The 26,324-nt window shown below is 38.2% G+C and overlaps 1 protein-coding gene across 1 annotated transcript; it reads right to left on the reverse strand.

Moving 5' to 3' along the window:
* Positions 1-24,753: 24,753 nt before the first annotated feature.
* On the reverse strand, positions 24,754-26,248 carry LOC121049309. Its single transcript, XM_040506060.1, has 5 exons — positions 25,935-26,248; positions 25,685-25,828; positions 25,525-25,584; positions 25,379-25,429; positions 24,754-25,295 (listed from the first exon to the last, which is right to left on the reverse strand). Exons 1-5 carry the CDS (start codon positions 26,068-26,070, stop codon positions 24,754-24,756), a joined length of 933 nt encoding a protein of 310 aa, XP_040361994.1. The 5' UTR covers positions 26,071-26,248.
* Between the last annotated feature and the right edge of the window lie 76 nt (positions 26,249-26,324).

The following is a 26,324-nucleotide window of genomic DNA, read 5'->3' on the forward strand; positions in this document are numbered from 1 at the left end:
GACCCAATAAAATGTGATGTCTAGGAAAGTCATTGAGATTATTGGTACTTAAGAGAGCCTTGCTCCACCAACATCTCTCTCTACTTTCCTGGTCATATTTGATTGGAGTTACCAAATGGATAGAGTGACTACAATGTGTCTTACTTTGATTTTATTTTGGATTAGACTTTGGAAACTTTGATGTAATCATTGGCTATTAATAAAGTGTCAATTCTTTTACTTAATGTCTTGGACATACCTTAATTCGAACTTTATTATATAAGAGCCAATGGTTTTCATGTGGAAACACATTATGAGAATGGACAGAGTTCCTTTGCATCACCTCTAATGACTATGGACATAAACGAGTATTAGAGAAACTTATGTGTCACTCTAGTGGGTTGTATGCAACCACTATTTGAGTTATTGAATCCAACTGTGTCATGAGAGACGACTTATGGGATTTTGGCACATATAGGCTTTGACATGATGATCCGTGTATTAAAGACTTTACACGGACATTCATTTTCAGAACGAAGAAAAGTAAGAACCAAGAATTGGTTCGAGGAGCTGCACATGTGCCTCATGGCGCCATGATTGTGCAAAGACATGCCATACATGGCCAGTGCCGCCTACCCCCTGTGGCAAATACATGGCATTGACGCCATAAACTCCTCTCTCTACTTCTCAAGTCTATTGTGACACTATGGCTTCACCAAAACCTTTATTGGTTGATTATAAAGCCCATGTTTCATTCTGTTAGCCTGTTATTTAGGATTGAGACCATCCTATGCAAAGGAGATTGAGGAAATATTTCCATTCTTACGAAGAATCTCAGGGAATTCTATGGATTTGATCAACCAACTTGCGGACCATATAGATGTTTTATGGTGTTGGTTGATACGCAAACACGCTGGTCACGTGTTGTGCCATTATCCACTCGTAATGCTGCTTATACTACACTCCTAGCACATAACATATGGCTACGGGCTCACTACCCAGATCATCCCATTCAGTCAATTTGACTTGATAATGCTAGAGAGTTTACATCGACAGTTTTCGATGACTATGCATATCATTGGGTATTGATATCAAGTATCATGTTCCCATGTACACACCCAATTGGTCTCGCGAAAAAGCCACCATTAAATGACTACAATGGTAGCCCGGACATTGGTAATGCGCACCAATATTTCCGCTTGGGTTATGCAATATCGCATGCAGCTATGCTAATTCGTCTACGACTCATAGCAGCCACTCAACTTTTATTTGCGTTATAGCTAGTGACTGGGTTCGAGTTTAATATCTCGTATTTATGCATATTTGAGTGTGCGGTTCATGTGCCAATTGCGTCGCCACAGCGCATCAACATGAGTCATTGCAACGAATGCATATATATATTTGTTGGACATGAGTCTCCAACTATAAGTCCGCTATGTAGAACCCTTGACAGGCAATCTCTATTTTGCTGGATTTGCGAATTGTCACTTTGATGAGACAGTCTTCCCGTCGTTAGGGGGAGATTAGAACGTCAATGTTCAACAGGAACGACAGGAATTGTCGTGGTCTGTCCCCACTATGTCTCATCTTGATCCCCTAAAAGTGACGAGATCACATATACCTGCTGCAAACATACCTACAAGGATTAATGTCCCCACAAGAGGACATGGTGCCACCCAGAGAAGATGGGTACTGCACCACTACCATGGATGGTAGTATGGTGACGCCACAAAGGTGGCATAATGGCGTCACAGGCCATGGGTTCCGCTAGAGAGAGTAGGAGACCCATAGGTTCGATGGATTCTCACCCTAAGAAGAGAGCGAGTTTGGCACAACTTGATCCATTGATCATTGATACTCATAATCCGTCTCATGAGAATATTTTGGATTGTGGTTATGTCCAAGAGACATCATTGGGGGACGCCTCAATGTTAGAACCAATTCCTAAGAATATAGAGATCTCTACGAACTACACTAGTGTACATGAGGACGTGGAATTATTGAGACCAATGACATCGAACCTTACTCCGTTGAAGAATGCCAACGTAGAGAAAATTGGCTTAAATGGAAAGATGCGATCCAGGTTGAATTGGATTCACTAACGAAGAGGAATGATTTCGGGCCTGAGATGCCAACACCTCCTAACATAAAACCTATTGACATTAATAGGTCTTCGTTAGATAGCGTGATGAGAAAAAGAGATGGTAATCTCACCTTATGGCGCAAGGTTTCTCACAACGCCCTGGAATCGACTACGAGAAGACATCTTCTCTCGTAATGGATGTTATTGCACTCCACTACCTTGTCAGTTTGGTAGTTTCCAAATAACTGAACATGCAGCTTACTAATGTGGTCACTACGTATCTCTATGGGGATCTAGATACGGAATATAACGAAGGTTCTTGTGGACTTTATTTACCCAAGTCAAGTGGCTCTAGACCACGGAGCGCATTTGCAACGAGGTTGAAATGCTCACTAAAATGACTACTTGATTGGGAAGGGATATGATGAACTGTGCCCACGCGTTTCCATGACAAGTTCCGGATTTGCAATTGTCGCGGTTTATGTTGATAAACATAATTGGAACCCTTGAGAGTTAAGGGAAACCGCTGAACACCTGAAATACGAGTTTGAGAGGAAGGACCTTGGGAGAACACGGTTCTGTCTAGATTCAGAACTTGTATACCGTGTCAATAGACATTTTTGATAAAGTCAAAGATGCACCATGGTCGTCCGTAGTCTTGGCCCTAAAAGGGATCCGTTTCGTCCCAGGGATGATGACGAAGACGTGTTAATAGCAGAAGTGCTTATTTATGTACAATAGGCGCATTATTGTACTTAGCACAATACAAGACCGGGCACCTCAATTATTATGAACTTGTTGGCTAGATATAGCCCCGCGCCAACGCAACACCATTAGATTGGTATAAAGACAATCTTTCGATATTTGAGAGGTACGATTGATATGGGCTTGTTCTATCCCTACAGAAAAAGAGACGACTGAAGTGTGGGATCGGACCCCATAAGGCAAAATGCCACCTTCCGTGCTCCTCCTCTCCTCCATCAAAATAACAACAAGCACTTCTAAATACTGAAGTGAACCAAATCCGATAAGAAGATAATGTAGCGGACTTATTTACTAAGTCGTTACCAAAATCCACCTTCGAGAAACATGTGAAGAGCATCGGATTGAAAAAGTTATCCGAACTCCCATGATTGTAGCAATCAGGGAGAGATATTGACATCAGGGGGAGGCATGATGTCTACATGTTCGATCTCGAAGAGTGAAGGACGTGTTGTGCTCTTTTTGTCCTTCGACCAGGGTTATTTTTGTCCCACAGGGTTTTTGTTACCTGACAAGGTTTTTAACGAGGCAACAATTAAAGCGTCATCACCAAGTTTGAGCGGCACAAGGGGGAGTGTTGAAGGATATCGACATAACGTGTGCCTCTACAAACTAGGGTTTAGAGTTGTAATAGGAATGTGTTTTAGGTATTCAATTGTAATCGGATTCTATTACCTTTTGGGTACCTTGTAACTCCCTATTTAAAGGGCTCCTATTATCAATGATAACACACAATTCTATTCTCCTACAACACAATCAAGCGTATCAAAAGCCTTGCAGATGTCAAACTTGATGGCAATGTTCCCTCCTTGATAACTACGATCCAGAAGATTAATACACTCAAATATTGTTATAATAGGATATGCAATTGAGCGCCCCTTGATAAAAGCACTTTGATGAGGGGATATGATCTGAGAGTTAATCGGGCTTAGATGGTCAGCTAAAACCTTCGTAATGATCTTGAACACAAAATTAGCTAAGGTAATAGGCCGCGATTGAGTAACAGAGTCTGCGCGCCCCTTGAACTTTAGGGATCAAAACCATAAAGTTTGGCAAAATATAGCTCTGAGAAAAAAACCTTGAACCGCGGAAACAACATCTTGTCCCACAATTGACCAAGAACAAGAATAAAAGACCCCTCCAAAACCATCAGGACCCGGGACACTTGAGTGATCCATAGAACACATCACCTGGTAAATCTCATCAGAAGAAGGCATAGCGGTCAACGCATTGTTTTCTAAATTTGAAACAAGGCAAGGGATGGTACGGTCAACCAGCCCAGTGTCCACCACAATAGGATCAACAGTAAAAAGAGAATTAAAATAGTCAATAATATGACCACTTACTTCTTTAGGGTCCTCAAGTATTCTATTTCCATCTCTCATAACAGACAAGGATTGCTTCAGTTTACATTACCTTCACCATAGAATGGAAAAAAGAAGTGTTTCTATCTCCACTAGAAAGCCAATTAATATGAGATTTATCACAATAAAATTTCTCTTGAGACTCAAGGGCAACATTTACACGAATAGTAGCATCATCTTCACGTAAGAACCTATCTTCAGAGGGCCCCAAATTTGAAATTTCAAGCTGAACTTCCTTCAAATCAGCAATTGCTGACTCAACATTAGCATTGACATCCCCAAATTCATTTTTATTCCATGCTCGCAGCTTGTGCTTCAGGACACGAAGTTTGCAGGCTAAAACAAATATTGGACAAGCAAAGAACTGAAAAGACTTCCAAACTTCATCAACCACATAAATAAAACCCGGATGATCGAACCACATGCGTTAGAAACGGAATTGAGCCTTTGGAACATTTAAAATCTTAGAAAAGAAAACTAGTAGCTGGCAGTGATCTAAAGATGTTCGCAGAAAAGTGGAGCAATCCAAAATAGGCCAAGCATCCATCCATGCAAAATTGGAAAGGCACCTATCGAGCCGCATTTCCACTTGAGCTCTAATACCCCTCTTGATAGTCCATGTAAAAGGCATACGTACCCTTTGTAGGGAGCTGGATAAGATCACAATTAGTCATCATTTCTTGGAATACAGAACAAGAAGCCTGCTTGGGAAGAACTCCTCCTCGTTTTTCATGAGAACCCAGCACACAGTTAAAGTCTCCCAAAACCAACCAAGGCCCATGGACAAAAGATGTACTGACCTGCTGCAAATCCAACCATAATTGACGACGGCCAGTGATTGTTGTTTTGGCATAAACCCAAGTGATAATACAATTGACTAAATCCAAAGTGCAAGACATAGTGCTGAGCAGTAGCCAAAATAAGAGAAACATGCATATTCGGATTAGCAAGAAGCCAAATATTTGCTGGTTACTCACCGCAGTCATTAGCTGCAACTGGGAAAAGACTAATAGAACGCCAAAATGAGTATTTAATAAAATTTAACTCAACAAAAGGTTCAGAGAGACCAATGAACATTGGTTGATGACGCCGCACAATTTGTTTGAAAACCCAATGCGTGGGAGCATTACCCAATCCCCGGGCATTCCAAAACATAATCTTCATAAATTCAAATGATTGATAAGTTGCCTAGATAAGTAGGACGCTCATCTTCTGCCTCTGCACGTAGCATATCTTCCTTCTGTTTCTTTTTTAGTTTCTTAACTTGAGATTTGGAGAGAACCATCCTCATGCCATTATCAAGCTGATTAGTAATTCCCTTGTCAAGAGGACTAGTTCCGTGATCCTCTCACTGTAAGGAAGAACTTCGTGAATTTTCTAAATTTACACTCATCATACCTGGCTCCAAGTCTTTTGAAATTACAGGAGAGCTTGTGGCCAACCCCCTAGTATTGTCGTCTAGAACAACATCACTCCCAAATGACATTCCTTCAGTAACATGTTTCAATCCTTCCACACACTAGGCCAATAATTCAATCAGACGACAGTTTTTCACTGTCGTCTGATTATAGGGGCTGCTGTTGTCTATCTCAATACCGTCTGATACATGAATCAGACAATACCATGAAACTGTCGTCTGATAAAGTTTAGCACAACAGCAGCAGCTTACATGGCTGTTGTCTGAACACCAGTTAGAACAACATCAATGAGTATCTTAACTCTTGTACAAATTAATTTCAGACAACAGCTGCTAGAGGAGAGAAACTTGTGAAGAATAGTCAGAAAACATTGGCTTGTAAATAAACTGTTGTCTGAATGAAGCTTGTACATCATCTGACTAGCTGGTTACTATTGATTGAGTACAAACAAGATGACAAAAAATTGAAGATAGCATTGTCTGTTTGTATTTGATAGTACAAGTTTCTTAAAAAACTGTTGTTTGAGTTTTTAACAGACAATGGTTTTGATATAGAGTCTTGTTGTGTTGAAATGGCTCCAACAACATGCTATCCATTTAGTTGTGTTTAACTCCCTTGGACAATTGTTTTTACTTAGTTGAGAGTGGTATGAAAGTGACTATATTTTACTGAAAGCAACTTTGATACATATAATAAACTCCAATAGATCCAACAAAAATAATTTCATAAAGCATTAATCCATTTCATTAGCTTAACAAGCTCTCAAGATTCATAAGGTTTACATGATGATAAAGAATAATACAATTTGCTGGGTGTTCCAAGCTTGATCTCCCAATGACTGCACATTGCCTTTCATTTCCACCATCTCAGTTCAAAGCCTTGAGTAATTTGATACAAAACTTCTCCGAAGTGGTTGATCTGCAAACAATAGCAAAGATGTTGCGATTAAGGAGTAACAATAAAGGAGAATGCATATGCCAACTGCAACAATATTCTGGGCAAGTATTTCCAACATTTTGTCAGCAATCAAAGAGAATGCATATACCAAAATTGGACATCATGCATCAGCACCAACTTTTAATAAAGTTATCTATAGTTTTTGTCCTTTACATTCAATTAGAGTTTAAGATTTTAAAATTTAACCTTTCATATTTGGTCCATTCTTTTTCCATGATGGCTTGTCTATGATTTCCTTGGGGCTCGTCTTTATATGTTTTCAGACCACCAACACTCTAAAACTAACACAGAATGATCTGAACATAAAAAATAAAATAAAAATCAAAACTATGCTGAAATGAGAACTGAAGTGGCAATCAAAGACATAAGTATCAATTTAGCTTCTGAGAGCTAAATTTTCCAATTCTGGAACTTGCAGAAGATAAAGAAAAGAAAATATATGCAAGATACATGTGATAGGTTTATTTTCTTGCGTACTGAAAAGTAAAGATAGAAAAAGAAATGCAAGTTTGATATAATGGAAAAGTAATTAAATCTCGATATAATGTCTGATAGACCATACACTGATAGACCATACATAAACTGATCGACCATTGCTGCATGCAAGAAAGGCTTTTATTTATGGGAGCAGGTCCATTCACTTGAACTTCAAAGAATAGACACAAAAGAGTTATTCAATTTTATGGCACATGACAATGAGGAAAAGTGTATATACTTACCCCAGAAAGAAAACATATTGCCCTATCAAATTGTCCACATTTCCACTTCGTTGTAGCAAAACTAATTGTGGAATAATTACAACTGCCTCCAAGTATATTGAAAATGCCCAGAAGACCTGAAATAGTTCTACTTCAGCATCAGAAGTACACTATGTTGCAGTGCACCATTATGGCTTAGGGAAGTTGGTGCAAGGACATATGCGAGAACAATTAAATTCTTACAAAATATATCCGGGACCAAGAATCAAACTTCCAAACATTAATTCTTGCCAGAATATAATTATTGGTATTATAACTATACAAAATTAAAGTAAGAAGTCTCAGTCAATTTCCAGTCATAGCAATGAATAATAAGCACTATCACAAAGCCAAAATTATCCCCCTAGGCTTTAACTGGTATATCAATCGTAAAATGAATAATACCCTGATCATGTCTCAATAGGTAATACATTAGAACTTGTATCAAGGCTTTCAAGTTTCAAACCCAATAGAAGTTGGAAAGCTAAAATATGGGAGAACTTTTAAAGCTCCAGAGCCCAAAATGCAGCACAAAGCCAAGATAGAGAATAGTTAAATACTGAACAACAGTTCTAAACATACCGTGAGTTCCACTAGCTAGATCAATGACTGTTCTCGAGCTTCTGCCAATTCAAGATAGATATGTTTTAGTTTATATTTTAAGAATCCAGTGAAGTTCAGGGTTCCAATTATAAGAAGGAAATAGTACCTTTTCCAAGAACAATTATATGGATGAGAGACAAATTGACAGAAAAAAATAACAAAGGAGTGAGTCACAGAGAAAAGATTATACCTTACAAGCGTCACCTTACCTGGATCTCCTTCCACAATTCGAGCATTAGTCCTCACCTGCTTCCAAAAGGAACATACAAAAATTAAACATAAAGAATACCCTACAAAAGAAATTAAGCATGTTATTTGTATAGTACTTCACCAGCAGCAAATATGTACTTTTTTCTAGTAGGACAGTACTCACCAAGCAATCTAATTAATGACCAATAGAGAGAGGCCCGCTCAGACAAAATGCAATGTAGTAGAATGAACTACCAACTTCCTGCAAGCAAATAATAAAGGTATTCAGAAAAACACATTCTAAGGAACATTTAAGTACGTCCACCAGTAAAAGAGTACTTTCACTTATATGGTCATTGAAGGCAACAAAATATCATTCACATTCACACAAACAGCCATCAACTTCGCAATCAGGTAAGTTATGAAGTGATTAATTTCCAGTGTACATAAGATTTCTTATTTTCATATTCACATTACATACAATCAAATATATTTTGTCACACAAATAACCATAGCTGACTGTGAATAAGAGTTCTGATTTTCAGATAAACAGCATATTTGATAGTGCAAATAAAAAATAGTAAACAAATTAAACCCAGTCATTTTCCAATTCCAGGTATCAATAGTGAAAAACCTGAAGGTTCATGAACCCTTGAAACTTCTTTACAAACAAACAAAACCTCTTGTATGAGCTGGAGCTACGCAAAACCTACAGATTTTATTTTTCATTCCAGCAATTAAGACAACAACATAAACCAAATGGCTTGTTTCAATTGAACCACAATTCATGTGAAACAACAATATCCCAAAATGGCTTCGATTCAAACACAATATCCCAAACAGTCAATTTCATAAACATAATAAAAAAGAAACAAAAATTTCAAAAGACCCAGTCAAGAAACCCAAACAATTTCAACATGTATCAATCAATTCAGAAATCCAACAAAGAAAGAAGAAAAAAATAAAAAGGAAGAACTTAGTTTGATTGAGATTGTACGTTTGAAGATAGGTGGAACTGCGGTGGTGGTATGCTCGTCAGGACTGGCGGTCATTGCGGTGGTGGTCGACTGGCGGTCACTGCGGTGTGAGAGAGAGCTGAGAGTACGATTTATTAGACTGAGACAGAGAGGGAGAGGGGGAGAGAGAGAGAGAGAGAGAGAGAGAGAGAGAGAGAGAGAGAGAGAGAGAGAGGTTCTCAGAGAGAGAAAGAGGATGTCTTAAGGTCGAAGGTTGAGGCTAGGGCGCGCTAAGGACTAAGGGCCGATAAGATTGAAAGTGATTTTCAAAGAGAGAGGCGGGAGCTCTGGTTTTTTGGTCAAATGGAGAGGGAAAGAGTTTAATTTTTTATTTTTGTCCAAAGTGTTAAAAATCTAACTGCAGAAAATGATATTTCGATATGTTGATGTTTACAAATGTACACATATATAGCAGTGAGATACTACTGGTACAATGCAACCATTAAACTCTATTTTCAGCTATAATCAAAATTGATATGCAATTATAGCATAATCAAAATAGCCTATGTATTCAATGGAGGAGAATCATATGGCTGGAGTTTAGGAGAAGATTTAGCTTCTCTAACATCCCTCCTCAAACTTGGCGGTTCTGGACAAACAAGTTTGCCAGAAAAGAGAAGATGACGAGACTTGTGAAGCGGTTTGGTGAGTAAATCAGCAGGCTGATCAATGGAAGGAATGAAGCAGACACGGTGACTGCCAAGAGCAACCTTTTCACGAACATAATGATAGTCCAGTTCAATGTGTTTGGTGCGAGCATGAGACACAGGATTAGACGCCATATAGGTAGCACTTAGATTATCACAATGCAAGAAGATGGGGAACTGAATGTTAGCATGGAGTTGATACAGCAGATAGCCCAACCAAGTAGTCTCTGCGTAGGCATGAGCAAGAGAACGACATTCCGACTCGGCACTCGATCGAGCAATAGTAGGCTGCTTCTTGGAGCACCAAGAGATCAAATTGGAGCCAAGATACACAAGATAACCGGATGTGGAACGACGGGAGTCAGGGCAGCCCGCCCAATCCGCATCAGAATAAGCAGAAATATGAACCGGTTGCTTCTGAGGCGCAAAAAATAAGCCATCACCCAAGGTGCCTTTGACATAGCGGAGGATGCCTTTCACGACAACCAGATGAGGGTCACAAGGCTTACTCATAAACTGGGAAACCGAGTTGACCGCAAAAGCGATATCCGGACGGGTAATTGTGAGATATTGTAAGGCACCCATAAGTGCACGAAACTCTGTGGGATTGGCAAGTAAAGCACCTTGAGTGGTAGTGAGGTTATGTTTGCCAGACATAGGGGTATTGACTGGCTTACTGAGCAACAAATCATGCTTGGAAAGAAGATCATAAGCATATTTCATTTGATTAATATGCAGGCCAGGGGAGACGATATGAACTTGCAAACCAAGAAAGTAGTGCAGGGACCCCAAGTCTTTAATATCAAAACAGCGACCAAGGGCATCAAAGAAGCTCTGGAGAAGACCATCATTACTGCCCATAACCACAATATCGTCAACATACAGCAAGAAATGAATAGTGTCTTGACCGTGGTGAAAGATGAACAAAGAGGAATCTGCCAAACTGACAACAGAAAAAAGCTCATTCTCTGGAACCATGCCCGAGGAGCCTGTTTAAGGCTATAAAGTGCCTTGTGGAGCTTACAAACATGAGTTGGCCTAGTTTGATCAATAAAACCAGGAGGTTGAGTCATGTATACTTCCTCCGTAAGAAAACCATGGAGAAAAGCATTCTTGACATCTAATTGGCGAAGAGACCAACCACGAGACACAACAAGACTAAGAACAGTACGGGTTGTAGCAGGTTTGATTACAGGGCCAAAAGTTTCTTGAAAATCAATACCTTGCTATTGATGGAAGTCCTTAGCCACAAGACGTGCTTTAAAGCGGTCGACTGAGCCATCCGGATTGCGCTTCACCCTAAGTGACAGGACCCGCCCTGGATTTCACCTTGAAATCCGAAGTGACCCTGCGGGGCCCACCTTAGAAGAAATTCTACCAAAAATTTGGCGGAACTTCCCCTAAAATGGGCTACCCAAACCTGTAGAAAACATTTACACTTCTCAATCAATTCCTCCTTATGCTCCTGGAGCCGCCCTGCTCCCCAAATCAACATCAGTCTCCAATTCACAAAACACACATCTCAACTCGAATATCATAAATCCCATAGGTAATCAGAGCAATTCTAACAGAAAGGTATAAGAGGAAAACCTAATTCAACGGCAGATGCGGAAGCCATGCTGTTGACTATGCCTCAACTCCGTGTACGCCCGACCTCAACCAATTCGCCTGCAAACTGGGCATTTGAAACCGAAGGGCCCAGGGGAAAGTACATAAAATACGTTAGCATGAGTGGACAAAAATAAACAATTTTTAAACCAAATGGATTTTATACTTTCCCACATTTATTTCCTTAAAAACTCTCGATGCATGCAACGATTTAGAAAACAAATCACGAGAAGCTCCGCTCAAGAAAAACCGACTAGCCCCGCTAGTCACAAACAACTGAGAGGAAAGATCGAAACTCCGATACTCAACAGGATAAGACCAGCCCCGCTGGTTACACGGAAATCAGACTAGGCCCCGCTAGTCGAGAAATGATAGGATATGGGGAAGAGATATCACCATACGGGAAATGGAGCCTCCCAGGCTCTACCTACCCTCAACTGCCACTCACACATAGATTGTGCGAGGAGGAGAACTAATAACCTCAACTTCCACTCACACATAGATTGTGCGAGGAGGAGACCAAATAACCTCGACTGCCACCCACGTGAGGAGGAGAATAAATCACCTCTACTGCCACTCACCAACACAAAGTAGGTGAGGAGGAGAACAAGCTACCTCAACTGCCACTCACCAACACAAAGTCAGTGAGGAGGAGACCTAATCACATAACCCGCGTATGGTGAGGAAAAATCATCGAAAACCAGTAAATCCATGTAGCTTCCCCACATTTCTCACGAGATAAAACCATGTATTCAACGACGTGACCCCGCACGCCAAGATTACTCTCAATCTCAAAATGGATAAGTGAGAAATAGGAATAAATCGACGGCATGTCCCACACGCCCAAATTATTCTCATATCCGTAACCGAAACCGGAAATTAGTATAAGCAAATCCCATTTCCAAAAAATCTCTCAAAATCTCCAAGAAACCAACCAAATCCAAAATCCTTAATTAGGCATTCCCGATGCCAAAATCGAAAGTCAATAAACAATTGAGAATATCCAACTCCATCGAAAACTCATCTCGAAAATCTTCCAAGAACTTAACTTGGTGATTAGGGATATACTTAATTCCGGAAAATTACCTCGGAAATAAGCAATTTGTCAAATAATATTATAAATCATAATCAACCTTTGAAACTCATTATCAAGAGCAAATCCACGAGATAAACCGAGATCGAATTTCCGAAAATCAAATCATTTGCTCAATAAGTAATATGATTAAAACTAGAGCATTATTTAAGAAAATAATTGCATGCATCAATATTTAAAAATAAAAGTCCACTCACAGTACTATTCTGACGATCACGCATTCGTGTTCCGTCATCGAGCAATAGCTCGGTACGTCCTCCTGTACACAATTATATTCCGTGAATAATTCTTCAATAATTTAATACAATTCCTAAAATCAATTCCTCATAATTTCACCTCCCAATTCTCCTCGGATTTAGCCCAAATTATACCATTAATACCAATTCGTTAATTTAAAGGTTCCAAGGCAGAACCGAGAGATATCTGACGGTCGGATTCTCGTAATTCGATAATCGAAACCCTAAACTCCAAAATTCATAAATAATTCCAAGTTTCTCCAAAAATTACCAAACTTCACATACAAGCTCTACGCAATTTATAGGATTTAAAGGACTAAAAACCGGAATTAAAACACCGCCTTACGCGCCTTCACGCGCCACCTACAGTGGCGGCGCGTGGGGCTCACGCGCCGGTGGCCACCACCTCCAATGGTCACCAAATTTCAGCAGCGCCACCTACTCATCAGACCCAACATTTTTCTCAACCACAACACAAACCAATTTTACCTTTAAGAACTCCAATTCGGCCTGTGAAAAATTTCCAGAAAAATCCCAAACCCTAGGATCGGGCTTTCCTTGATTCTCCTTCCATGCTACAAATCGCGGCTCAAGGCTAGGGGGGAAATGATCCTTGGCAAAAACCCCGCCTTCGACGCTTGTTTGGTGGCCGGAAACGGCCAGAATCTCCGGAAATCGACGAAACCTCCGTTTAGCTACAGTGGACTTCTTGGCTCAAATCCGAGCTCCTCCGGCCGAGCCACCGCAAAACACCACCCCAGGCATGACAAGGAGGAGGAGGCGAGCTTGCCGATGCCCGGATTCCGTCATGGGGTGGCCGGAAACGAAAGAATTCGCCGGTGGAAGAAAACGGCAGAAGGGGAAGGAAAATCGGGGAAGAGGAGAAAGAAAATTCAGTAGATTTCCGAAAATGGAAATCTACCACAGTAACTCAGCTATTTATAGAAAGTTACCGTAAACAGTGACCATAAACAGTAACTTTAATCTTTCGCTTATAACTTTCGCGTACGAACTCCGATTTTAGCGTACCACATATGCACGCGCTCGATTTAACGTCCTCTACAACTTTCATGAAGGAAGTTTTCTCAAATTTTGGCCCAATCAAAAAGTCAACTTTTAGGGCCACTAAAATACCGAATTAGGGTAAAAAGTGAAAGTAGTTGTCGTTTACCGTCCAAATGACTAGTAAACGGGTAAGTGAAGATATGGGATGTTACACTAAGAACCCATTTGCAGCCAACTATGTTCTGAGCCGGAGAGAAGGGAACCAGAGACCAAGTGTTATTCTTCATGAGAGCATTGATTTCTTCTGTCATGGCAGCACGCCACTCTGCTTTCTTTGAAGCTTGAGAATAACAGGTGGGTTCGACAAAGTCAACCAAGGTTAGGAGAGCTCGAGGAATGGGGTACCTGATTGTGCCGTCAGTTCGAATTCTGGGTTGGTGAGTACTATCCCGGAGTCGTGTGACCATGGGGTGGTGTGGAGGAGCTGGGCTCATAACAGGCGCTGGAGGAGGCGGGCTCACAGCAGGCGCTGGAGGAGGTGGGCTCGCAGCAGGCACCGGAGGTGGTGGGCTCAGTTCAAGCGCCGGAGGAGAAGTCATAGATGGCGACAGAACCGGAGATAAAGGGTCAGCTACAGATGCGGCTGCTGATGGTAACGGATCCCGAGCTGGAGGGTCAGCTGCAGAGTAAAGAGATGAAGGTTCTAAAAGCGAAGTGGGATGTGAAGCAGCGTCGGGTAGAGGAGCAATCGGCGCTATGGTCGGGATAGGAGGAGAGATCGGCGTTGTGGTCGGAAATGGAGGAGAGATCAGCACTGTGGCAGGCGCAGTCGTTGGGCGACGACGGTAGGCTGCAGACGGCGACGGAACTGGTGCAGGGATGAGAGAAGGCCCCTCGTTGACGGCGATGGGCTGGTAATGAGCGACGGGGGTAGGCCGGGGACGGCGGTGGTAGGTGATGATGGGGGCAAGCGATGTAGGGATTGATGGAGGCGTGGTTGGGTCTGATGATGGTGATGCCGAGATAGAATCCTGAAGGGAGGAATTGGGCTGAAAGCTTGGGCTGCCAGGCAATTGGGCCTCTGGAGCAACATTTAGGTTTGGGCTAGACAAAGAAGTGAGCTCCAATGTGCTTGAGGCCTGAGTAAGCTGGTCCTGTAAACTTTTATAAGGAAAATGTGATTCATTAAATATTACGTGCCTAGAGATATAGACACGACCAGTGCGGGGATCAAGACAACGATAACCTTTATGGTGAGGGATGTAACCTAGAAAAACACACTCAAGACTACGACTAGAGAGTTTATTAGAGACATAAGGACTGAGATAAGGGAAACAAGAACAACCAAAGACTCGAAGAGAGGAATAAGAAGGTGGACTCCCATAAAGACGAGTATGTGGTGTATCCCAGTTAAGAACAGGTGTAGGAAGAATATTAATGAGGTAAACGGATGTTAACATGGCTTCAACCCAAAGATGATGTGGAGCTCCTGAAGTAAGAAGGAGGGTGTGAGCCATGGTGGCAATGTGGCGATGTTTATGCTCGGCAAGACCATTTTGTTGTGGTGTGTGAGGACAAGAAAATCTCTGTTGAATGCCCAAATTCAGTCCCATTGTCACTTTGGAGAAATTGAGGTGATTGTTGAAAAATATTGCGTATCATAGCAATGAAGGTTTGAAAATGGGTGAGAACTTCATTTTTGCGACGCATTGGATAAATCCAAGTGTACCGAGAAAATTCATCGGTAAAAAGGACATAATATTTGAATCCGCTAACGGAAAGGGTAGAAGAGGACCAAACATCACTATGAAGAATTTGAAAAGGAAAAGATGCGCATTCTTGATTATATGGAAAACGCAATTGATGAGATTTGCTAAGTGCACAATCTCTGCAAAAAGAGCAAAAAGATAACTTAGAACCAATGCTAGACCCTAAACGAGCTAAGACATTTGAAGAGGGGTGACCCAAACGGTTGTGCCAGATGGCGGAGTGAGTGGAGGCAAGTGCATAGGGAGTAGTGGACACGCTGGATAGATTAAGAGGATAGAGACCATCTTTACAAGGGCCTTGAAACAAGAGACGACCAGTGAGTAAACAATAAATTTGATAGAAATCAGGAGCAAAGAGGAAAAACACACGATTATCTTTAGTGAACTGTGCAACCGACAATAGATTTTTACTAATGGAAGGAATGCGGAAAACATCAGATAAAGAGAATTGAGAGGAGCCTAAGGACAAAGGAAGAGTACCGGTATGAGAAATGGGCATGGAATCCCCATTACCCATATACACGTAGTGTGGACCACCATAAGGTTGAGAATTGTTGAGAGGCATAGCAGTCATATGGTGAGTGGCACCCGTATCAGGACACCAATTGGGATCAGCAACAAAATGAGCTCCAGCAAAGGGTGTAGCTGTGGATGTGCCAGGAAATTGAGGAGGACAGTGGTGCAGCGAATGAGAACTTGTGTAGCAATTGGGACACCAATTGGGAGGTGAAGAACGCACAGCCCAAGCAGGAGGAGTGAAAGGCCCAAAAGGCTGAGCTAGCCGTTGTTGCGCAATGGTGGAAGGCGATAGAGACAGAAATGGACGACCACCATAGGAGGAGTTTGGTGAAGGATTAGAGTTGGTGGCAGCCATGGAAGAGGAGGGGGTGGTGGGGGAAGACAAGGGCAGATAACAGATGAAAGAGGATCAATATGGGGAGAACCTAAACTACTGATACCATGTAGAAAATGATATTTTGATATGTTGATGTTTACAAATGTACACATATATAGCAGTGAGATACTGCTGTTACAATGCAACCATTAAACTCTATTTTCAGCTATAATCAAAACTGATATGCAATTATAGCAGAATCAAAACAGCCTATGTATTCAATGGAGGAGAATCATATGGCTGGAGTTTAGGAGAAGATTTAGTTTCTCTAACACTAACCCTAGGTAAAACTCGGCTTGTATCAGGAGAAAGGAAAAAAAAACACCTAAATTCAGACAACATCAGTTAGGGTGCATTGTCTAAAGATAATGTGACAACAGACAAATAAAAACAGTTGTGTGAAACAAGCAAATCAGACAACATCTTTTCGCAAGCATTGACTTAAAGGTTATTGCACAACAGACAACTAATAACAGTTATGTGATTGAAAACAATCAGACAACATCAAAAATCAACCATTGTCTGAATAAACGTTGGACAACATTGAAATAATAACTATTGTCTGAATTGATCCATTCAGACAACATCATAATATCAACCATTGTCTGAAAAGTAATTGCACAAGAGCCAAGTAATAACTGTCGTTGGATTCAAAACTTCAGACGATAGAAATATTTTTGCTGTCGTTTGATTATTTCAGACGACAGTTAAAATGTTTGCTGTCCTCTGATATATGTTGTCTGATTGAATTTTTGGCCTAGTGACAAGTCTTGTGGTCTCACTGGACTCATTCTTCACAATGTCAGCTAAGCGTTCAATATGCTCATTAGCAGCTTTTTCAAAAGCTTCACTAACCAAAGTAGCATACGGGTTGTCATTAACTAGACCCGTTACAACCTGAGATGTACTAATAACCATATCGGCTTGAATCAAAGGTTCCTGATGAACAACAACATCAGTAGCAATACTTTGGATAGCAGCCTGCTTGGCCTCAACCAACGAAGCAACAATTTGTTCATCAATAACCTTATTCACCTCTACTGCATCAATTTGAACCACTGAAAGATCAGCTCCTTCATTGGAAGAACGAGGGAATCACTCTATACTCTTGATACACAACTTTGCATTTATTCTGATCATGAAGGGAGCGTGTCTTAGGCTCTTGCTTTTGCAATAGTCTGCAGCGACCCACAGAGTGACCAATGATCTCACAATTGGAACACTTATCTGGCAGATTTTCATACCAAATCTCCACTGGAAAATAAAAGTTCTCACGTTCAACCATAATCAAAAAAGGGAAATCAGTAGCCAAATCACATCATCTAACACACGAGCATAGTAACCATATTGACTTTCCTTTGTCTCCCGATCAAGTTTTGGAGGAGTACCCACACCCCGGGCTATCTCCATAAGGAGGTAAGGATGCCAATAGTCCTGGCTTAAACCCGAGATTTGAATCCAAACCTATGCATGAGTTTGGGGCATGGCATCACTAGGATTGAAGTCAGGCTTCCATTCAGAGAGACGAAATATGCCACTTGCAAGAGTGCAAGTAGCCCCTCCCCAGATGCGACGCATGTCCTCTTCAGTGCTAAAGTGAATATCAAAGTAACCTTTCCCCAAAGGTACCAGACGCCATGGCCCTGAGGCTTTCCATAAATTGTAGAGAGCAGCTTTGAAATCAACTGTTTTCAAAGGAACAAAACCATTTTTCAAAAGTAATCTCCCAATGAGGTTTGTGCGAAAATATTTCAGTTGCTCTTGATAAATTCCCTCATTGATCTTGACATAGATCTTGTCCCCACGCACAACTAGGGCTGTCAGTTGATTGAGGTTGAAGGAAGATTCAACGAAGTCAGAAATGATGGAGGGAAACATTCTAACTTTGAGAGGAGGCTTAGGAGCAGAGGCCTTTAGGACGCTGTGGTATAAACCCCACGGGAAAGTGTTTGCCCTAGGTCCACCGAAAGGATTCTGCATCTCAGGCTTACAGCAACACCATCAAAACAAGGCGGTGAAACGGAGGAGAACAGAGACTAGCGCTGCCACCACAAACCCTAGAGGATTTCAGTCGCAACGGTGACAAAATCCACAAGTCCAGTGATATGCACATGTTGTAGACATGTAAGAGAAACCCATATATCAAAAATATAACTCTTTATATTCTTTTACTCGAAGTTCATTTTTTATTCAAGGGATTGTATTTGAGATGTTTCATATAATTTCATCTCGATCATCTGAACTATTCAAATTTTGACCTAAAAAAATTATATATATCAAAGAAATCATCAGCTAAATTGATAGTCCTAAGGATCTCACCTTCTTTTTTTTAACTAAACCTCGTTTAGCGAGGTAAAACTTTTATTAAAGTATAGGAAGATATAAGTATGAGGAGAGAACATACCCTAACCATTCAAAAAATAGAGTACCAATGATGAGGAAGGGTAGACAATATCCCACCTTCCAAACAGTGGTGGAACTATAAACTTATGTTTGGGGGCAGAAAAATTATAAAGTATATGCTTAACAAAAAAAAAATCTTTTATAAAAGTCAATTATTATAAGATATATATATATATATATATATATATATATATGAATGAAGGCATAGCCAATATATTAATCTCAAGCCAAAATGATCATTACATACCCCTCCGCTGCTATTAACTAGACAGACAAGAGGTTGTGGGGGTATTACGATGGTCCATAGGGATATAATAGACCATTCATTAAACAACCAAGGCTCACAAAAAGTGGGCCTATAAACTATGAAATTGTCATAGAAAATAGGCACACTATAAACACACAAGTGCATAGCTCCTTGAAAAAAAAAGGGAATTAATTAGAAAGAAAAATTAACCTATCTACTTAGCAATCCAGAAGGCCCAAGGACAGCTCAATCCAAGACTCACCACAGTAGGCCCAGCTCTATTCCCTTCTTCCCACCCTGTGCAAACTAGTCTCGTACACCACTGCCTGGTGGCCACCGCCGCATGTCTCCCTCGCACCTGGCTCCACCACATGCCACCCAACCACCGCACCACTCAACCTCCGCTGCCACAACCCGCCACCATTGAGAGGACAGACGATGCCTTGGATTAGAACAGCCAAACCCAAACATAAATCTAGGTAAGGGTCCTGCAACCAAACGCCACCAGATTCCACTGATAATGCTCGTGCCACCCCTCCTCGCCATCAATGTACACAAAAGTCAACCACATCGATGCATTGAGCAAGAACAAAACCAAGTTTTACCATTCAACCTTCGACCAAGCCATCTCGAAGACTAGGCTTAGAATTCAACACCCGTCCGGCAGCAGCAACGACATCAATGCGACCAAGATCAACACTGAAGCCGGCCACCGCCGAACGAGCAACTATTGGAGGTCGGGAGCCGCCTAGGGTTTAAGGATGAGAGAGGCGGCTAGAGAGAAAAGTCTAGCCTAAATTTTTTCTACCTAAAGTATACTTAATGTAAGATATATTCCAGCTTTAATGTTTTGAGATACATACCAATGTTTTCTTTCACAACATTCATTCATGTCTTTCTTTTAGTTTTTCAAAAGCATTTATTAATAATTTAAAGATACTATACAACCTCTGGCCCTGTGTAGTATAGCATGTGCTTCCAGAACAAATAAAACACCAATAAACAATGAAGCATGACTCCCAATGCCAAAACAAAAGGAATCATCTAAAATGAAAATTAGGAAGACCTAATTTATCTCTAAAGCAAATTGATTAATGAAATATGGATATGAATCCCACCAAGTGAAGTCCGTCAACGAAGAACCAAAATTGGCCAATATCACTTGGTTCCTTTCTCGAAAGATATGTGAACAACAAAATTACATCAATGAAATCTGATTAACACAATTCTGCCATGCCACCTGAAATTTGTAAGGTAACATTTGAGAAGACGGAGAAAAATGAGAATTTTCAATTGGATCCTCCAATGCAAATTATTCAGATCTTTCTATGTATTATTTGGATATTGGATGACCAAGAAAGAACCAAATTTTAATTCTAGTGAAATATAATTGACTGAGGGAAAAAAAAAAAAAGGCCTTTTACAGTTTTACATCATCACTAGGAAATAGTGTCGCGCTTTGCTGCGAAATTTATTGTTATTAATGAATAATTTAATGAAATAATAACTGTTTTTTATTGAAAATGAACTGCGCAATGCCACAGGTTTGTTCACATATTTACTGGAGTTTGTTCAAAAAGTTAGTAACTCCAGTCATACTTGTACAAAACATTTTAGCTGATTAGCTAGCTGCATTTGTCCAAAAACTTAAATTACAGTAGCTGCAGCTAGAGAAAATGCAGCGAATGAGTTTCATTCAAATCTCTGTCTCTCTCTGTCTCTCTCTTAAATGTTATATATATATATATATATATATATATATATATATATATATTCATTTGTGAATGAAAAAAATAAAAAGTCATACCAAGATGAACAAATTGTTTGTTGTAGCATATATATAAGCTAATGTATAGAATATATAGAGACTCATTAGTGACACAATGTTACATATGGTTCTATTTATAAATTTTGTAACACATCTTTATATACTATGTTTTTGGTATATGTATTTGGCATATCATTATTATTATTTATCAAAATTTTTAACCCATTTCTTGAAGTAACTCTTGAAAGTGCTACATATAATTGTCCATGTGTAAAAACAGGTTCTGGTAAATATATACCAATTTGATCTAATGATTGACCTTGGCTTTTGTTAATAGTCATAGCATAACATGGTCTAATTGGAAATTGTCGTCTTTTAAAAATAAATGGCCATCTATTTTCAGATGCAGTAAGAACAATTCTTGGTATAAAACATTTTTGACCTATATTATTTCCTGTTAATATTTTTGCTTCTATTAATCGATCAAATAATTTTGTTATTATTAATCTTATACCATTGCATAAGCCATACATTTGATTCAAATTTCTTAATAATATGATGGGCATTCCAATTTTTAAAATTAATTTATGTGATGGTAATCCATTAAATTCAAGTTTATTCAAAAATTCTATTGGATATAAGGCATTAATGTTTTCATTATCTCCAGAATTTAATAAAATACTATCAGCACTTTTTTTTTTTTTTTTTTTTTTTAAAAAACCCCACCCCATTCCCACCCTTGATGGGGCTCGAACTCTTGACCTCTTATATATGAGACCAAAGCCTTACCACCCCACCAAACACACACACCCATCAGCACTTAAATAAGTTGTTTTATCACCTGGCAATAGATTAATAATGTAATCATTTATTTCTTGAACTGTGGTATTTCAAGGTGTAACAATTGCGCGTTCTTTTAAATAATTAAAATTATCATAATTAGTTTTGAAATTTGAATAAATTGCAAGGAAAATAGCTTCTATTGGATTTGTGTAATTGTAAATAAGTAGATCGCTTGGGATTTCAACCCAAGATGTATCTATATCATTTTCATCATTAATTGAACAGATACGACCTTCTCCAATTTCCAATAGCCAATCTGCGAAAGTTGAAATATTTATTCTCTCTTCATTAGTTAAATTTGTTCTTGATAATCTCATATTTTCTGTTAAATGAAATACTTTAAATGATGACCAAAGATATGAACTATTTAATGAAGCTTCAATTATTTGTTCTTTAGTTCCTCCTGCAATAACAGGTAGAATTTGTCTGAAATCTCCACCTAATAACATGAGTTTACCAGCAAATGGTTTATTAGTTTCCAATTTATTTGGATTAGATAATATATCACGGAAATATTTATCTAATGCTTCAAAACAATATTTATTAGACATTGGAGCTTCATCTCAAATAATTAACTCTGTTTTACTAACCAATTCTGCAAGATGGGTACCTTTTTTTATTAGACATATCGATGAATTATTGATTGTTAAAGGTATTTTAAATCGAGAATGAGCAGTTCTACCTTTTGGAAGTAATAATGAAGCAATTCCAGATGAAGCAACAGCTAAAACAATTTTTCCTTCAGATCTTAATTTACATATTATTGTATGCCATAAAAATGTTTTACCGGTTCCTCCATGACCATGAACAAAAAATGTGTTACATGTTTTTTCTCCAATCGCTTTAATTACTTCGTCATAAACAATTTTTTGACCTGGATTTAGTTGACTAACTAAATTTGCATATTCATGTTTTAATCGAATACAATCATAATCTAATTCTTCTTTTAACAATCTGTTATTTAAGTTTAATATTTTATCTACATTAGGCATTGGCAATCGATAATCTTTTAGTGAACTTGATGATTTATTAAGCATTTGCTCTAATTCGTATAATAATTTATTTTTTAGTTCTGATTCTGACAAAATTAAGTTTGGGTTTCCAACTTCAATCCTAGTGTTATGCAAAATATCATCACATATATTTAACCAAAACAAATTTAACAACTTTTCAGGATTTGCAACGTCACAAAATAAAATTATCGTAATGAAGAGTTGTCGAATTTCAGAAGCTGTTGCAGTATGTAAAGAATCACTTAGTGCTTCAGTCCATTCTTTATCATCACCTAATAATCCCAAAGCTTGGCAAGCTTCTTGATATGAATTATATGTAATACCATTAATTGTTTTTATTGCATCATAATTTTGACAACCTTTTTGAATATTCAATAACATTCTCATAAAATATAATTCACTTAAAGTAGGTGGTACATGTACTATTCGACCAATAGTCTGACATTGTTTTCTTGGTGTCCAACATTTATTTCGATTGTCCCAAACAAATTTGCTTGGAAATTCTGTATAAGTTAATTTAGATGCGTCTGGGTAAATAGAATTCGCTTTAAACCAACCAGTAAGCGTAGTATCTTCTGTACTTTTTTCTTTGATTATTGACTGAACAGATTGAAATTCATTAAATACAATATTTTGCTCTAAAGGCATGTGAATATGCAAATGTTGTACAGCTGGATGTCGAGAATGAATTGAATATTCAAATAATCTCCATACAGATTCATGAGGAGTTAAGTAACGACAATTCAAATAACTTGTAATTTCATCATTTAAGTCATCATGCAGCAATAGTCGGGCTCGATCTGGACCTTTATTAATGTATTTAAATAAATATTTAATTAACATTGATTGAGAACATGATTCAACGTTAATATGAGCATTATATCTTAATAATAAATTCGAATTGTAAGGGACAACAAAATTATTTCCAATATGTACATTATTTTTTACTACAAATTTTGCATGATCTTCACGACGTCTATATATTGGTGGTGTATTTGTTTCAAATATAGTGTTTGTGTTATATAGTTTTGGAAAAAATTTAGAGCATTTTCCATTTCGCATGCAAGGAGATTTTGGATTTATTTCTCCGCAAGGTCCATGGATCATAAATTCACTAACAACTTTAAAAAGCTCGGGATTAACGTTTTTATCTGGTAATTCTGCTGAAATAATAGAATCAATATCAGTCGCTGTATAACATTTGTAATCTTTTTTCAACCAGAATAACATGTGAGCATGAGGTAATCCTCTTTTTTGAAACTCTATTGTATGAACATCTGCTTCAATCTCTCCAAAAGGTTTTCCAGATTTGATATATTTTATCATATCGTCTAATTTTATTTTAAACATTCTTGAAATTATATCAGGTCTGTCTTCAACTTTGTACTTAGGTATATTTTTCAAATATCTTTCTATCTCTGGCCATTTTACGTTACACGTAAAAGTTATGAATAAATCAGGATTACCGTATTGTCTACAAATTGCCATAGCATCTTGATAATTGTTAATCATATCTCTAGGACTTCCAGTATGAGAACTTGGTAAAATAATTTTTTGTCCTAGATCACGACCTTTACTAACTCCAGCTGAAGCAGCAGCACAAATATGTTTAAAAGTTTCACTTCGGAAATTATTTTGATTCCTTCTAATCCAATCCAAGCGATCTTCTTCAACTGTTGCATAAGCATCAACTAAATATTGTTGAAATAATTGTCCACCTTTTAATAAAGTACTTATTTCATTATATCTATCTTGAATATGATATGTAATGTAAGCTCGCATTGATATTTTTTGTCTTTTTTGTGTGGAACTTCCTCCAATTTGGTGCTCTTGTAAATTTGTTTTATATCCATCTTCACCATATGGAAAAAGTATTGGATATTGTAGTGACATATATTTTGGATGTATTTTAGAAATACGTTGTAGCTTTCCACTATTTAATTCAATAATAATATCTCTATTTGAATTGTGTTCTCCAATATCACCAACTATTAAACCACCAATTTCTTCACTTGTTGGTTCTTCATATTGTTTACTATCAGTAAATTGACGATTAAGTATAGTCATATTCAATGAAGGTAATGAATGATTTTCAAATTTATCCCTTATTGTTCGAAATTATTTCACTAATTCATTAATTTCATCAAACATTTTAATAAGTCCTTCAACAATTTCTAATTTGATATTTATATTATCATGTGTAGGATCAATAGCATTAAGACAATTTGAAACCTCATTTTTTGTATCATATATATATAGTTGAGCATATTTAGGACATTCCCCATTAGAAGGTAATATAGAACCCATTAAATGATGAACTTGACCACTAATTTTAAAAACATAAGGCCCTGATCCAGTATTTATTTTATAATCAATTGCTGCTCCCATTGATGTGAAAGAAATCATTGAATTATAAACTCTGATATTCTCTCTGAAAAGTCGACTTTGTAAACCATTATTTGGTTCCAATAATTTTTCAAGAAAAGCAGGTGTTGGCTTTGGCTTTTCAAGTCTGATTTGGCCTTTCTTGCAATAGTTTGTATAAATAAGAGGTTGATTTGATGATGATCGTTTAAGCGCCTCTCCAAACCAAAAAGATGCGTTACAGTAGGAGCATGTATGAATATTATCGCCTGAATCTTCATACGTCACAGTTGATACTGTAATCAAAATTTGATATCTTGTCAGCAATTCATATAATATTATCATTTCAAAATAGTAAGTGAAATCAAGTACGAATTACCTTGTCTACTTCTTTGATATGCTGCTTGCCCAACTATATACGTAGCTTGACCTGAACACCAAATTTGGGCAAAACGATTAACCCCAGAAATAAAGGCTACTTGTATTGTAAAAACATGAACTGATTATTAATTACAAAAAATAAACCTCTTATTTCAGATGCACGCACAAATTGAGAACAATAGTTTTCTAAACACCGTGATGCCTCTACACGTGAAAATCAATATAAAGAAATCAATACTATTTATTTCAGTGTGTTTTCTAACGTTCGTCATCTTAAACCAATTGTACAGATTATGTATCATACCTGTGGCAAAAACGTTTGAGTTTGGATTGCTGAATACACACTCCTTTTCTATTGCAGTAACATTTCCTTCATCACTTCTTAATCGTTTCTTTTGATGCTGAAATACGTTGACATTGTTGCATCGAGAAGTTCTTGATTCAGATCCTGTAAACAAAATCTAAAAAATGTTAGTTAGCTTGATTTTGCAGCTAAAGCATTCATTCAATGGAACACTTAATATTCAATAATTAATCTAGACAGGAAACAGCACCTTCAGCCTTAGTTATACTGGTATAAAGATTCTGACAATCATACATTTCTTGCATTCTATCTCTATCATTATGATCTCCAGCCTGATGCTCTTGTAATAATATCTTCATCTTGCTGTGCCTCATCTTTGGTGCCATAACTGCATTCAAAAGTACATAATAGTTACAAATGACAAATGATTACTCCTTATAATAGACACACTAATCATAATTGCTACAGAAATTAGTAATAGACTAAACATTATTCTGAATTCTTTTTAGGGTTAGTTACAACTTGTAATCCTATTAATAAAGTAAAGCTCATACTAAAATACTACAAAAACGAAATCATAAATGATAAATAGTGAATAGAAGATCATAAGTTATTAAAATCAGATGAAATTGTTTAACTT

Source organism: Rosa chinensis, chromosome 5 (assembly GCF_002994745.2).
Source record: "Rosa chinensis cultivar Old Blush chromosome 5, RchiOBHm-V2, whole genome shotgun sequence".
In the NCBI taxonomy this organism is placed as follows: domain Eukaryota; kingdom Viridiplantae; phylum Streptophyta; class Magnoliopsida; order Rosales; family Rosaceae; genus Rosa; species Rosa chinensis.

Excerpts from the sequence above, each read along its gene's own strand:
- LOC121049309 (XM_040506060.1), bottom strand. The coding sequence starts at position 26,070 with ATGGCACCAAAGATGAGGCACAGCAAGATGAAGATATTATTACAAGAG. Across the intron at positions 25,829-25,934 it reads CAGTATAACTAAGGCTGAAG|GATCTGAATCAAGAACTTCT; the intron begins GTGCTGTTTCCT and ends TTTTGTTTACAG. Across the intron at positions 25,430-25,524 it reads GCGTGCATCTGAAATAAGAG|GTCAAGCTACGTATATAGTT; the intron begins GTTTATTTTTTG and ends TTTGGTGTTCAG.